Source organism: Temnothorax americanus, unplaced genomic scaffold, assembly GCF_048541705.1.
Source record: "Temnothorax americanus isolate GAGA-0224 unplaced genomic scaffold, ASM4854170v1 Scaffold13, whole genome shotgun sequence".
In the NCBI taxonomy this organism is placed as follows: domain Eukaryota; kingdom Metazoa; phylum Arthropoda; class Insecta; order Hymenoptera; family Formicidae; genus Temnothorax; species Temnothorax americanus.
In genome coordinates, this window is record NW_027509264.1 from 696,513 (window position 1) to 712,621 (window position 16,109).

Below are 16,109 nucleotides of genomic sequence, written 5' to 3' on the forward strand. Positions count from 1 at the left end.
TGAGGTGCTGCGCTCGATCACACGTGAAAGGTATACGCGCTGCTGGGCGCCACCGATCGTAAATCGAATTTACCCAGATTTCAAATGTGTGTGTTTCGCAACATTAACGCCGGCGCGCCGCATAACTTTATCCCAATAGCCATTCATCATCGCGTTTCAATAGAAATACGCAGTCAGACGGAATGCGCTCGCGGAACGTGAATAAAAAGAGAGAGAGAGAGAGAGAGAGAAGAGAGAGAAAGAGAAGTTAGAAGGAAGACCTATCCCTCAGCGACTCTCCTTTTTCATTCATTCTGTGCATCGCGCCGTGAAAAAGTAAATACCGATGTGGAAAAACAAATCCGTACTTTGGAATCTACCCGCGTCGAACTTTCGTCTCGGCGAACTTTTAGAGGGTTCGGCAGGTGGAAAGGAAATGCGAAGGGAGGAGGGGGAGGAGGAGGCGAGTATCGTCTACGTGCTGGCACGTCGCTCATACTAGCGAAAGAAAAAATTCGTAGGAAAGTAATTTGTGGGAGAAACTCAGCGTAAAGGGCGGATTGCTGCGAAGTCATCGCTCAGTCGCTTTGAAATCCAATTGGTAAAACGTGCGTAATCAAACCGAGAAATTACTTCGCCGCTGAAAATCGCGGAGAAAAAATTTCATTAAGATCTCATTGACACGCTTCCACGAGAAGTGGAACATTTTCTAAAAATAAAGAAAGTGTTACTTGAGAATCAAGGAAAGAATTTGGTTCAATTTAACATTTTACATCGCCTTAAGGGCTTTCGAAAGAAAGTTTAATTAAAATCTCGAGCAGTTTGCCGAGGTCGTACAGCAATTTCTTAAACTATTAAAGATGCCTTGTAGACTGCGAAAGAAATTTCAACAAATTTCATTGCTAATTATGCAAATAGGGGACAAAGACTTAATTAATTAAAGGATCCGTATAACATCTGCGCGACAGTCTAAACAATGCGCCGCGTATGACCGTACGAATTGTCCGTGTTTCCGTCCGAAATAGGTCGCGGTTTGAGATAACAGCTGCACCGCTTTTATGTCTAAGTATATAGGGTTTCGCTTGCATAATACGGACATTTTCACCGTGAGCGAGAAGGAACCTGACGAATGCCGGGCGAAATCCGAAAAGCATCGTTGTCTGAATTTGTGGTTGTGCGTGACGGACAGCTCTGACCCGGGATGCATTATCCAACGCGTCGAGATCTATCCCCCTCGCTCTTCTCCTTTCCTCGCTCTACTCTGAGGGAATACATGACAAGGGCCAGAGAAGTGGCGTTTGCAACAGTGCTATTTACCCCGACGCCTTCGGGAAGGAGATGTATATCCGCGAAAAAGAGATGGGTTTAACATAATAGAACAATTTTAATAATTCCCCGGTATAAATCAACGAATGTATACACGTCGGAATAACGTTACGTCCGCGTTTCAATAAACCGCAATGCAGCTCTGACGTTTTAATACGTCACTTTTCATAAAATAATAGTGAAAATAAACGTGCGTGCACGGGCGGTAAGTAATAAAGCGATATGGAAAACGGATGGAACGTTACGATTGAAATACGCGATTTAGCATGAATTAAATTTAACCTATTTCTTCTATACAATTTTATCGGCTGTAGCCCGACGGATAATCCGCTAAATCGATATACGACATCCGAAGTGCTAACATCGTCGAAAATGTCCGGAAAAGAGAGAGAGAGAGAGAGAGAGAGAGAGAGAGAGAGAGAGAGAAGAAGGGGGAGGAAAGGAAGAGAAAAGAGAGAGAAAGAGCTCAATTGCCACGGTTAACTCAGCAACGCCGCAAACCTGTGACCGTTTTCACCTTGCTAACATTCGCGATCGTAACTCACTTCTCTCACGCTATCTCGAGCTTTTCCCAGGTTGTTGCAGCGAGCATTACGAAGGTAAAATCTCTCCATTGCGTTTCCGGCAACGGCTATTGAGGACAATTAGGAGAAATACCGATCGCGACTAGGTGCGACGTGTTAATCCCCGGTCGTGGTCGTTTTTCCGCCGAATTATCGTGGCCACAATAGAAGTCTGGCGAGGAAAAACGGCAGGTACGACCGAACGAGACGAAAATATGATCGACGAATTTTTATCTCGTTTCGCTAGACGCACGGCAGACACGAGCCGCGAACTCGGATATAAGCGAGCTGTATATATTTTTTTTTCGTACGGTCTCGCCAGCGGCCTCCGGCTTGATAATTGGAAGCGTTCAATTAGCGTACCTTAATTGCGGAGCGAACCGCAACGCGGGTGCCGATTCTCAAACTACAATTAATGGCTATCACCTTTCTAATTAACGAGGAACGATGCTCGCGTGTGTATCGATCGTCGCGTGCGATAACAGAGGAAAAACGGCATCGCGAAGAATGGGTACAGCGAGGAATGCGAGAAAAGAATCGTGATCCAGAGATTACGCGAGTGAATCGATATATATAAGATCGAATATATTTTAAAACCATTTAAAAATTATGTCCCTAAGTTCATGAAGCTTAAATATCTCTTATCGTTGAAGAAGAAGGAATATCGAAACGATTTCCTTTCGGACTCTTATCAGAATTCGATTCGATATTGTAGTTTCGTAGATAGGTACGTATGTATATACAAGGCGACACAAGCACGTGGAACGAAGCCAGGAAACGGGAAATGTTGAAGTCGAAGTAGCCGCTTTCCTTGGGAAATGCAATTTATCGTAACTGCGCTTTTTCTTTTGTCGCCCCATATGGCGAGCTCATCCCGTCGCAAAGATGAAAGAGAAAGAGAGAAAGAGAGAGAGAGGTGGTTATTCCAAAAGCGGAAGCTTTTATGCAATTGTGACGTTTTATTTTTCCGTCGTACAGAGAAATATGATTTATATCTTTTTTAATTAGATTTCTCTTTACGTTCAAATTAGTTGTTACTTTATTTTTTAAAAGAATCGTACATTTTGAGTGTCAATATTAATTATTTTATGTTTTATATATGTGTTTCTTCTCTCGAAGAGAAATTAAATTGTAACCACTTTTGCTACCTACGTATTGCGAGTTATAAGTCCTTCAAGTGATTCCAAAGCGGTGAAATCAATTGAGCGTCTCATCTCGTTGACGGAAACATACTCGCGTGTTCGAATTGTAAGAGAACTTCGTAAGACGATCTGTTCCGTCTCTCTCGCAAAGGGATTAAACAAACCATCGTTCCTGTCTGTCTCGGGGATTTCTTTGTATCCGTGAACATTGAAAGACCCGTCCCCGCTGCGTCTCCATTATCAGGGCTTTGCAACATTTTGCTGGCATTTACTAAATTAAGGGGAGGGAGGGAACACAAAAGAAAAAGGAAAACGGGGAGAACGTTAGCGGATGGTCGCCGAGGGTGGCGGCGACAGAAGCGGCTGGAACCGAATCAAGAAATAATACTCCGCTGAGATAATGATGCGACATCTCCCCCCGCAATCTGTACCCGGGCCCGGCGGGCGTAACGCCGACCCTAGAGCTTTCGCTCCCGCCGAGTCACTATCGAGAAAATAGTAACGCGATACTCGTGCGAACAGCGAAGAGTCGATCGATTTAACGGATTTACCACGGCTATATACCTAGGGAACGGCAAGGAAACTCTTCGTGGAACTTTTAATTACGGCTAGGTTGCGCGAGAGATCTGAATCGGGATGGGAATCAGGAAATATTAAGAGATACGCGCATGTAAGAGAGTTTAGCACACGGTGTACAACGAGAACACAATTGATAAAGAACCGATAACGCGAGTAAGTTTCGAGTTAAGAATTCGTCATTTTCCGCGATATGCATATAAAGTCGCAATATACAATTTCAGGCGCAATGTCTAAGGTTGTTACGTTTGAAGGAATAATGAAGTAGCAAATTCATTAATTCTGATTTCTGTTGACACGGCGTTTTTCATTTCCTCGACAACCATAATTGCCGAGATCGTCAGTTTCGATTTGTATTATATGTATTATTTGCATTTCTTGCCGTTTTCTTCCGCGGCTCAAAGGCTCCGAATAAATTGCCTCTCTGCAAAGTGAAACATTTAGAGCGAGAGAATTCTGATCATCTTCTATAAAGCGAAGCAGACAAGTAAATAAGTCCGCGGTTACAGCCTGGATACTGCAAAATGAAAATGTTTCAAATATTCTCTCTCTCTCTCTCTCTCTCTCTCTCTCTCTCTCTCTCTCTCTCTCTCTCCATCCTCCATAAATATACGAGGCGCAATTCCATATCTATGCGACGATAATTATTATCCCGAAAGCTGATATCTGTGTAACGGGTAATCCCTCAAAGTTCAGATTATCCGATTACTCGATGACATCGGAAAATTCAATCAAACGGCACGATTCCCACACGCTTCGCACACGTTGTAGAATTTTAATCACAGCAATCGTAAAAATCCGCAGCGTGGCACGTACATATACATACACGGTCCCATCAACGCGCGATCTGACGTAATACCTCTGTTCTCGGGCTTTGACGAGGGAACGTCGCAACTTTTCCCGGGGATTTTCATGGCGTGACATTTTATTACGGAACCGGGAAAAAGTTCTACTTACATAGCTCCGACATATAGGGCATCCCTCTTACTGTCCAGGTAGAGTGTCCTGTAGTATAGCATGCCGCAGCTGAATTCCCGCACGTGTTCTGAAAGCAAAAGTAAATAAGGGGATTAAATGCGACGTCGTAGCGTGGCGAAATTCATTTTCCGTGCCGCGGGAACGCAGCGAAACCGCGGCCGCGTCGTCGCGGCCACGCCGCGCGCTCGGTAGATCGTTAGATTTTCATTACGACTTTTATAATAACGGCCGGATAGAATAAGGCGCCGCCCTACCGCCCTGCCGACCTCGCCGGTAATCCGGCTAAAGTCAACTCTGACTTATCTCTACCGTAAACTCGTCGGAATTACACGGCACGTAACGCGCGCTCGACATTTTCGTTCCATCGGCCAGCGCGGATTCGCTGAAATCCGCGCCGCGAAAACGTCGAAGATCAACTCGCGCGATGAGCCGCATGTTAATATTAGCAAACGAAGCGCCCGCGGGAAAAACTTTCGCAATTGTCTTCTCTCGTTGTAAATGTAAGTCCTTGCGCTTCGGAACAAATTCTGGGGCAAAGAAAGTATTTGACTCTTCTCGAGTTTCGTGAAGTTTCGTGAAAATTTAAGAAGCGTACAATTCGTCCCTTTGCGGATTTCAGTGAAAAGAATAAAAAAAAAAAACGAAAAGAAGAATACATTGCACACTTTTAGACAAACGCGCGTTAACTTCCGAACCGCTTAAGAATATCAGGTCAAATCGGTTATCATTTGCACGTTGACCTGAAACGCGTATAGAATTCACGGGCCAGTGGAATTACCGCGCCAATGAGAAAGAACGGCTCGACGGCTCTTGCCAACTCCGTCTCTTCCTCTCCTTCTTTTTATCTCATCAACACTGATCTGCTTAACATATGAAAGAAAGCAGCCCCTTTCTAAATATACTCGTTCCACTCCGGGCTAACAGAGCGCGAACAATACTATATTTTATACGGTATCAGGAGGGGCCGACGTGGAATGAAAGGGGTTCTTACTCTGGAACAGAGCTACTCTTCCTGCGTATCTATACCTTGTTCCGTCTCTCTCCCCGCCAGTCTTTGTCTTTTTCTCTGCCCTCTCTCTCTCTCTCTCTCTCTCTCTCTCTCTCTCTCTCTCTCTCTCTCTCTTCTGCATCTCCACGCGCCAACCCTTCGCGTATTCTCTTTCCTTCGCGTGCGCGGGGAATGCAGAAACGCGATCTTGCTTTATCTCCGCGGAACGACCGACGTTACGCCACGGTCCCTCTAATGTCGGACTTATTCAAAACCGATGTGCTACCCATAGGTCGTTAGATCGGCCCAGATAGACCACGGCTAGACTGCGCTCTCTGAGGGATTTCGAAATTTATATTCACTCGCGAATACCGTATTCGCGTACGCGTTTATCTCCTTTTTTCCCCGATTCGTCTGAATGCGCTCGCGCATTCTCGTTTTCCTCCTATACGCAGGCATGTTCCACGCGAAAGTTATTTCGATCTTATCATCGTTATAAAATTGTATTGCCCATTACACTACGGAAGACGACATCCGCACCTGCCGGTCGTTGTATCCGAGTTAATATAACTGTTGCATCTCCTGACGGGGCCGCGGGCGTTTCTATTTCTGACCGCGGATAAAATTGGCCACGCCGCGACTCGCACGATTGTTAATGGGATAAACGTCGCCGCACGACGCAAGTTCTATTTATGTAGAGCCAGATTCGTCCCTTTAGTATAACGTTATTTATTAAGCGTGCAGAGTAAAAGAAATATACGTTCTAAATTGTAGTAATAACATGTCCCGTGTTGTACCCACATTTGTATGTTCATTCAGCAAAACTATTCTTGTAAGATATATGTAGTCAACCTATTCAACGCGTAATTTATATAGCCACTCTCGCAGCACTTCGTTAAATGGTCACAATTAGAACTTTCTACGGTTTTACAATTTCCCCATCTCGAAAGATTATTCGATAATTGTTACATTATTTTCGATTGCATCGCGTGCCAATATTTGCTTAATTAATTATATACGATACGTGTATAATATAAATAATTAATCGTTCAATATTGATGCGCCGCCGGAGAAATGTATATGGCGCCGCCGCCGTCGCCGCTGAGTTCTCCGACAAATATTTACCCCATCGTGTAATTTACTGCCATTAAAAGACATTCACGGCGCGTACGTGCGCAAACACACTGCCTACTTATCGTAAATTACTTGCAACGCACTCCCATAAGAACGTGCGCTGAACTTCGAGGGACGATACAATCGCTAATCGAGGTTGTTAACGGTGCGTGATAACGCCCTAACGACCCTAGTTGCGGAAACCATCCATTTGAATTCGGTGGTTCCGGCAACGGCCTAATACCTTTACAGTATTTCTTAATTAAGCACGCCGAGAGGGTATCAACGACCTAGAATCGTTACGAATCTTGCTATCGCGGCCATTATATCTGATAAAAAAAGGAGGGCTACAAAAACGGAGGTTGGCGGATGCAGAAACCATTGCCGTCGCAAATATATACACGTATAAATGATTTCCGTATTTCGTTGATTCAAGAACCAAATGATTATCCGGGCTATTTTTTATAATTATGCGCGCAATGCACATATGTAGAAGATATACACGCGTACAATTATCTTGTGAAAATAAGAGCAGTTAGCTAACGAGCTGTTTATCAAACTAAAACGAGAAGCCAGAAATTACTTTGAGGATAAACGTCGTTTTAGATTCTATATTCATTCAAGATAAATTTGGAATACATGCTATTTTTAGCCAAGCTATGGTTGATACTGTTAATTTAAATCCTACCAATTTTATAAATTTCAATATGTAACGAGAGGACGATTCGCTCTTCAAATCCCTCTACGTTCACGTCATGCTCCAATTTCCTAGTCTTGTATACACGTTTTTGCATCTAAATGCATTTTCCTCAAAAGCCTTTAATCGCTGTTTGCATAACATCCGGCTTCGGCCCAAGCAATAAATAATCCGACTTTCTGGAAAACTCATTCGCTGTATCCTACAGTTATTTTATCATATATCTCATCAATATACGTTTATTTTCTCCCAATATACTAGAAAATGAATTCTATCAAGAATTTAATCGATTTTTTCTGCATTTTTTTCTGGGGGTCAATCATGTATTAATGTGGAACGTGGAAAGTGAAAAGTTTTATATGACTATCTCTTTCTATTTAACATCAATAAAAAGAGAGATTTTTCATTTTTCACGTTTCCACCCTTAGGGGAAAAGATTCATGATTGACTCCCTGTATTCAAGATAATTGCAATATTCCGATATATTTTGGCGTAAGAACCGAGATGATAAACAGTGCAAAAATTAAATGTTTATAAGAATATTTCAAATTCTCGGATATGTTTATCTTAGGTTTTTTTTCACTAATCTGTATAAGTCACTCTTTCATAAATTTCGCAAATAGTGCATTTGACGGGATAGACGGGATTTATGTAAAATTCGAGAAAGAAGCAAACCGCGTCGATGGTTGAATATAAATCGCAACAATAGAGATTATGAATCAATGAGCGGTGAATGGAATTGTCATGCTGGGAAGGCAGACGATGAGAGTTCGGGTAACTGTATGAGCAGTCAGGGATTTTTAGGAACTCTATCGTGATAGCTTTTGAAATCGCTTCGCATCCTCGTGAATCGATTTGAGGTCGATGTTATTCAAGTTTAATAAACTCAACCGCGAGCACGAGCACACACACATATATATGTACCTTCGTGCTCTCATGAGAAAAGTCAACGCGACTGGATTACGGGATCGCTGGGATATAAAATCTTAATATACTATTTTCGACAGTGCCCCCCAGGAGACATTATAAAACCGGTGGTTATTTTTGAAAGATTTACACCGTAGATTTGACCTGCCGCGCACGATTTTCGTCGAGATCGCTGTTAAATGTGAAGCTTTACAATCGTTTTTCGTGTTCGCGGATGATCTTTATGGCAGATTTATGCATAACGCGCGTCTCTTATCGGCAGCCAAACGAATCCTAGGAGCACGTGCAGAACCAATACGATCTCTCCCTATCACGTGCACGAAAGGAAATGCGAAACCATAAAGAGAGCCAGAGTTGCAATTGAATAAAGTGAGACCGGCGCGGCGCGGCGGCGGGGCCCAAACTCAGCCCGTACAATAATGGCAGATTAGGCGCGCGATCATTTTTTACATTCGTCTGGCTTCGTTCCAGCTGACACCGGCATATGGCCGCCAAAGATTACGAGGGTACCGCCGCCGCCGCCGCGGCCGTGTCCAATTTCCAACGTTATTATTATTTTAATCCCGAGCCCGAGGCAAGGTGCCGCGCCGCACCCGCGGCGGATAGCGAAAATATTCTCCATCGCGGTAATTTCAATTGCATAAGCGCCCTTTTTAGCTTCCTATCCATCTCGCTGCGTGCGGTATCCACCGCCACTGACTTTGAAAAATGAGATACGTTCTGCGCGATGCATGGTGCGAGCGATCAAATAGATTTCACGTATAATATGCAAAGAAACGTATTATGTCAAGAACTCTTGTGTTTGAGATTAACAAATTACCCGGTAACAGTAAGACGTATTGCAACGCTTTCACGATTCGTATGAACTTCCGTGTGAGTAGAGTCATTTTTAACAGATATTTCCTTCGAAAAAAAAAAAGACAAATGCATTTTTATTGCGCAGAGTACTTACTTTTCGATTGAAGGTACATACGGCAACAAAATTCGGAACAAGGTAACACGATACAAGGAAAGGGAGAAAGGAGGGGGAGATCGAATGTCTTCGGAGTCTCGATTCGCAATCGCACTTCGGTCAAGGCACGATCATCGCGTGGGATAGAAACCTGCTGACGCGTTTCGAGGACCTTTTATCCGGTGTGAAACGTTCGTCTTCTATCCTCCGTGTCTGTCAGGAGTTGGTTCAGACGAGAGGGGTCAAACTAGGCGTGTGTATGCGCACATACTCGACCACCTCGGCCGCAGCTCTTGACAGAATTGACATGTTTAGAACTCGTCTACTCCGCTTGCGGATTCGCCGGACCCCCGACACGACAATACACTCTTCTCAAAACCGAAAGTCCCGGTGCGAGCGCCGCCGGATATTGTGCAAACTTTCCAGGTTTCCCGAAGTATCGATCATGGCGTGCGTCCGATACCTGTCGTTCGTGTCGTTAATCGAATTTGCCAAGAACAGTGGTGGATTTACAGTTCAAGTGGTCTCAAATGGAGCAGCATTTAGGGACGTTACGGTTGAAGTCTCTCTTTCATAACACGCTGTGTTAATGTTCCTCGTTCTACGATATCGCTGGGCTGAAATCTAAGAGCATCGAGACTCACGTACCTTGTTTTTCGGAACACGTGTGGGAACCGAGCGTAACTATGACGACGATTACAATTTCATTTCACCCTCGTGGCACGAGTTCTGATCGAAGGTTGCCAGGTGCGTGCGAATTCACGTTTCGCCCCGGTTATAGAATCCGGGGTAACTGGGGGATAGGCTGCGGATTAAATGGGAGGCGAGGGTAGTCGACCGGAGAAACAGTTCTCAGAATGCGAACGGGCTGCCGTTTACATTCGGAAAATGCAGGGGGCGAGGATTTTGCAGCAACAATTTTGATAATAACCCGCTGCTTTCCGACCCGTTTGCCTAATAAACCGACAAACGTGAATGAACGACTGGTCGAAAGGAGAAATTCGAGAGAATCGTTGGCAATCTGCGGAATCAGATGGAGAAAAAGTATATAGGGTGGAGTAACGTCGCGAAACGTAATTGCGTAAGAGTATAGTAATGTAACATTTTTTGAAAGAGCAACGAAGGTTGAAATAGAATTATCTCAGTCGGTCTAGGCTGAACGGCGCGCGAAGAGAAGAACAGAAGCGGAAGAGGAGTGGGGTTTCGTTGACAAAGTAAGTATAACATAGGTATGACGAAGCAAAGGGAGAAAAGGAAAGGAAGCAAAAAGAGAATCTAAAAGAGGGACGTAAGAGAGGGTGAAAGCGGAGATGAAATGGGGCAAAGCGTGGCTGGTGCGCGGCGCACCGCCACGTCACGCCCTTCTCATTAATCAACCCTCTCCTGGGCGTCTCTCTGTCTCTATTTCTCTCCTTTTCTATCCCTCTATTTATCGTATCCATTCTCGCTGTCACACTTACAAGATCGTTTACTTCGCGGAATTTGATTATCGCATATTTTAATCTATATAATAGGGGCCTACGGCGCTTAAGAAAATGTGTAAGGATGATGGGTGACACTTTGATCGGTCGATCGATACGCGCGTTGATAAATTTAGAATTGCACGTCGGACGCCTGCTAATTTGTTACCTAAATTAAATACAAATAAGGTTGAAAACTTTACGAGAATATTCATAACATAGATGCAAAATGCAAACAGTTCTATTGGTATATAACAGTTCAATTTAGTTAAAGGCTCATTAGGTTAATGCATCGCCGTCATGCAGTTGTACCAGATTTGGATCAGATTTACTCCATGGGTCACGTATCAGAAGCACGAAGTGGAAACACTATTCTAGCCTCCTTCCCCACTCCCTTTCTCCCCATCGTCTTTGCACCATTCTTAGTTAGTGTACGAACATGAGACTCCTTGATAGTTCCTCACAGCGAACTATGAACTTGCGTAATTGGTAGCACGATATCCTCTCCCTATAATTGATCAAGTTGTATAGAGTCGCAACACATTACCGAGAGAGTCATTCCGCCAATCAAGTCGGATTATTTATAATATAGACTCGACATAAATGAAGAAGCCCATTTTCAGAAAATATTTTTATCGTTTCTCTTCCACACACACACATACACACACATGCACACATACATAGAAGATCTGATATTCCATCGTTATTGGATATGGAAAATTGGGTATCTATTTTTAAATCCAAAATTGATTTTGTGTGATATATCTCTCTTGATCCTTTTTTATCTGATAAATTGAGATTAAAATAATTCAACAAAAGAGGTCAATATATAAAATGGTATTGTATCGTTCCGCGCAAGTTAAATATCATGCTTAAATATCCCGCTGATGGAAATTGCGAGATAAAATGCGATTAAAAAATGTTCTAACTCGTTGAAGGGAAATATTTGAATTGATACGACGTTTGTTACAAGTATAATCGACAATGTCAAAGTCGAGTTGTGCAAAATGGGGTTGGCATTTGTAATGCCGGCGCAGCGACGCACCGGTATAAAATGGAGATTGGTCGAAAAGCGAATTATAGCGCGACCACCGCCGCACCGGTTGACAGCTCTCGCACAGTTTCACGTTCGATACTGCAACAGTCATGGCTCGACCTCAATAATAATAAGCATTTCGATTGATCCTTTGCACGATTCAATTGTTATTCTGGCGTTTTCACGTACGTGAACATCTACTGCGTTTGACATACATGTTACTCCACAGATACAACCTGCGCGTTGCGCGTATATTTTTGCTTTATTATTAATTATTTATGTTAAAAAGAATTAAAAGAAGGAGGAGAGGGAAGAGGTTGTCTGTTGTTTCAATTTTCTATAAAGCCGATTTTCGTTTCATACTCTTATGCGAAAAGATTATTGAAAAGAGCTATCGGTTTTAGCTTATCCGTTATCGATTTTATCCTCAAAGTGACTACGGAATCTATCGCTCGCGATAAAGCCTGCGTACCGCGCGCACATTAAAATATCCTCGTCGACAAGCATGTCGGCGTCAGGGACGATGGTGGTGGCGCAGATAAAGACCGAGCGAGGCAGGCGACAGAAAAAAAAACCAAAAAAAAGAGGGGGAGAGAGAGAGGGGGGGGAACAAAAAGAAAACGCGGAGATTTTTCACTGCCTCGCCACGGCCGGACCGTACGGCGCGAGCGAGAGAAGAGAATGAAAGAGGATGAATAAAACCTGAAATAAATTGCGTTATCTTTTCGTTCCACGCGTACGGCTACCGTCGCTGTACCCGGCGCAGCTTGCTGCTGCAGTCACCACCACCACCGCCCTTCGTCGACCCCCTAATACCTTTCCTGCACCCGCGCGGGGGCGGAGGGCAGTCATTTTTAGAGGGCTCTTCAGGGCTTTTCTATGGCGCGTTCTCGACAGGACTTGGACTCAGATGGTATATGAAAGAATACACTCGAGATCTCTCTCTCTCTCTCTTTCTCTCTCTCTCTCTCTCTCTCTCTCTCTCTCTCTCTCTCTCTCTCTCTCTCTCTCTCCCTCTCCCTCTCCCTCTCCCTCTCTCTCTCTCTTGACCTCCGCGCCCCCTTTTTCGCCTGCAAATCTCTGATTCATTCGGCTCCGGGATTTCCTTTCTTCGCGCTGGTCTCGCGCGCTCGGATATCAAAATCTTTCATCGTTGCCGCTAAATCTCCTAACGAGCGTAAAATCAAGGCATGTTCGTTCGACGGACAGATTGTAGACGCGTAACTTTCGCAAAACTAATAAGTACTATAGTTCCTTTCCCTTCGTCTTCATGAGTTATAAACTGTGGCTTAATATTTCGAGGTAAAACTCGAAGTGGAGCACAAATATACTTTGTTATACATAACCATTTATACAAATATACTCCATCAATGTCTCATAAAATTATAATGAGCCTTTCACATAGATTTGTCACCCTATATACACGCCACTTTTACGCTCTACTTGCGTGCGAAGTTCAATGCCAAACGTTGGATCGAAGTATTTAGATTATCTCTCGCAATCTAATTACATTTTTTCTCGCTTCTAGCGCACTATGCTCCAGTTTGACACCGATATTTATCAGAAAAACGTTTTAGCAGAAAAAGACGTGAGAACAGGAAAGGGGTATAGGCCGGTCTATTTCTTTCAGCATTTCTTAGATCACTAATCAAGATTTTCTAGATCGCTAATCAAGATTCGCCAAACGTAATACAAGAAGGAAATAGCGCGGGAGTATGTAAAGAGAACTGCTGTACAGAGAACGATATAGGAAAGAGACAGAAAGGGAAAGGGCAAGCGCGGGAAAAGGAGAGAGAAAGAGAAAGAGAGAGAGAACGAGTTAGAGCGATCGGATCTGCAGACTCGCGTTTATCATCGTCGGCGAATCTACTTCGGGGGCTGTAATCACCTGCCCCTCCACCACTGCCGTTCCTCGCTAATAACGAGTTACAACCCTTCCACCGTCGGGCGAGGCCAACGGAGTGAAGGTGGAGAGGAAGCGAGGGCGGCCACTTCGATCTGAGTTGCGGGGGTGGGAGTAATTGCCAACGTAATCACACACGTTGCACAAACCCGTTGCTCTACCCCCTTTCGGCGCGCACAGAGCTCGCTCGCACAAAACTGACCCCTCACGGCGCGCATCCCCCCACGGCGGAGAGATCCGTTTTTGAAGATGATCAGATAGACGACCTCCGCAAAATGTCCCGCGGCTACTAATCCTCGCCCTTTTTCGGCGGCGCTGAGAGGGAGGACGCGCGAATTTTTCGCACTGCAGAGAGGCACGAAAAATTTCTCAACGCAGTAAATTTTAACTTATCTGAGAGAAAACAACGCGAGGGCGAGATATATATTTTCCTCACAAACGTATTCGCGCACCGAAAATATTGGAATATAAAAGTTGGTATGGTTTCTATTAACTCTCCGTACAAGATAGAGATTAAAACAAACTAATGGATGACGACAACGATAATGATGACGCAGAATTAAGAATGTGATCAATTTTCTTTAATGAAGATGCATCGCAATATGCAGAATGTAATGTAATAATGATATAATTCATCTTACTTGCATATCATTTTGCGAATAAACCGAGGAATAAACGCAGCTGGGAGGATTGACACTTTATTTATTACAACACATGAAGCGTATCACGATATAACTGGCTGCGAATGGTCAACAAGGTTGTTTGAATGCATTATCAGTTCGCATAATTTAAGCACCTACCTAACTTACACCACGCATAAAAAGATAATCAAACATTAATAATTATCATCTCTTTATAAAGTAATTCTAAGTGTTATTAAAAACGATTTTAACCCGATTTTATTAAATAATAAATAAATGTTAAAGTCAATTGATTCGTAACAATCGAAAGAGTTTGCCAACTATTAAACGTATCAAATAACGAAATAAAACGAGATACGATAGATGTCAATAAATAGGATAAAAGGTGAGTCATTATTATAAACGGAATTAATTTATTTTTAATTCTTTTTGAGGGATCTGGCCCCGAGGTTTGGCCAGCGTAAACACATGAGTGCACGTAATTGAAGCGAGTCATGTTGTAAACGCAAAATCAATCGGCGGATAATGTTAATTCTCTTATGTAAAGCAAAGTGAACAAAGCGATAACGATCTTTCGAGTGCGATAGAACCACCGATCCGGAGGGGAGCCGCAGGCGAAGAACTCAATTGCGAAGTTCAACAAAAGCAATCGAGAGCTGATGATATTCCAACAATCACTATCGAGCCAGATCAAAAACAAATATTGTTGCTGTTATCTGTGTCTTATTCTACGATGCGTTCATTTATATTAAATTATAATAAATTGGTCATTTTCATAACTGCGATCGAGCATTAACGCATCTCGAATCGCGGAGGGCGATATTTATTCAAATTAAATGAATTTTAGTACACACGCTATTTTTTAAACGCGGTACATAGAATGCAAACTATTTCAAGCATTCTTTTACATATACTACAATAAAACCAACATTTTATCGTTTTTTTTTTTTTTTTTTTTTAACACAACTGAAACAACTTTACATTTTATATTCCATTCTGCCAATTTGTAGTCGTACAAAGCCCGTGTTGTCGGTATAGCAAAGTCCACTTTTTCGCTTAAACGGTGGAAACATTATATCCGAGCGGAATTACGTGATAATAAATGTGTCTAATAGTCTTTTTAGATTGGGAGTGCAAAAATAAATAAACTAATATTATTAGCGGATATTTCATGAAATAATTTTCACTCGATGTTAATTTTAACATGAAGCCACAATTAATATTTTAAATTCTACGTCTTATTTATCAAAAATATTCTATTTATCACACAAAAACATAAAATTATTGTCTCCGCGCGAGGACGCGTACCGCGGATAATTGTTAAGTGCGATCAATGCCGCAATAATGCATGGGGTTATTATGTTATTGTACTATCGCACGAGTTTCTGTTGCGTGTATCACTTGAATACGTAATGCAACTTGAAGCAGATTGCAAGCTCGGAGGGGTGATCAAACATCGAGTAATTGTAATCTCTTTATAAAACGATTCCAATGGCCGATTATTATTGCAGCAAACCCATTCCGCGAGGCATTTCAAAGAGCTACGATCCAAAGAGCTTTATTTAAATTTCAAAGTGTCGTGAAATATAAATATAGTGATAGAGCAATCAGTCGGTGCCGGTTTATGCCGACGCGTGTAACGGGCTAACTTTATTGACATTTGGCGGAAATGTGCACAGAACTTGGCCATTACAAGCGGAACAGAATCATGTCCATGCCCATACGCGACAACCGCAGCGTTCACACAGCCGCCATGCGCCAAGTTGGTTGAAACGTCAACGTTAAGCCAACTGTTCATCCGAGATTTGCGCTCGCAGTATCGGCAAAT

General features: G+C 43.0%; 2 protein-coding genes across 3 annotated transcripts in view; one reads left to right on the forward strand and one right to left on the reverse strand.

The window, feature by feature from the left end:
* LOC143893828 (uncharacterized) overlaps positions 1 to 16,109 on the forward strand; it is a 203,448-nt gene that overhangs the window by 123,272 nt on the left and 64,067 nt on the right. The window lies entirely within an intron of this gene.
* Sema2a (Semaphorin 2a) overlaps positions 1 to 16,109 on the reverse strand; it is a 320,164-nt gene that overhangs the window by 29,066 nt on the left and 274,989 nt on the right. For both annotated transcript variants that reach the window (XM_077399561.1, XM_077399562.1), the window contains one exon: positions 4,544 to 4,631. In XM_077399561.1, coding sequence (XP_077255687.1) covers positions 4,544 to 4,631 — 88 coding nt within the window. The remainder of the gene's footprint in view (positions 1 to 4,543; positions 4,632 to 16,109) is intronic.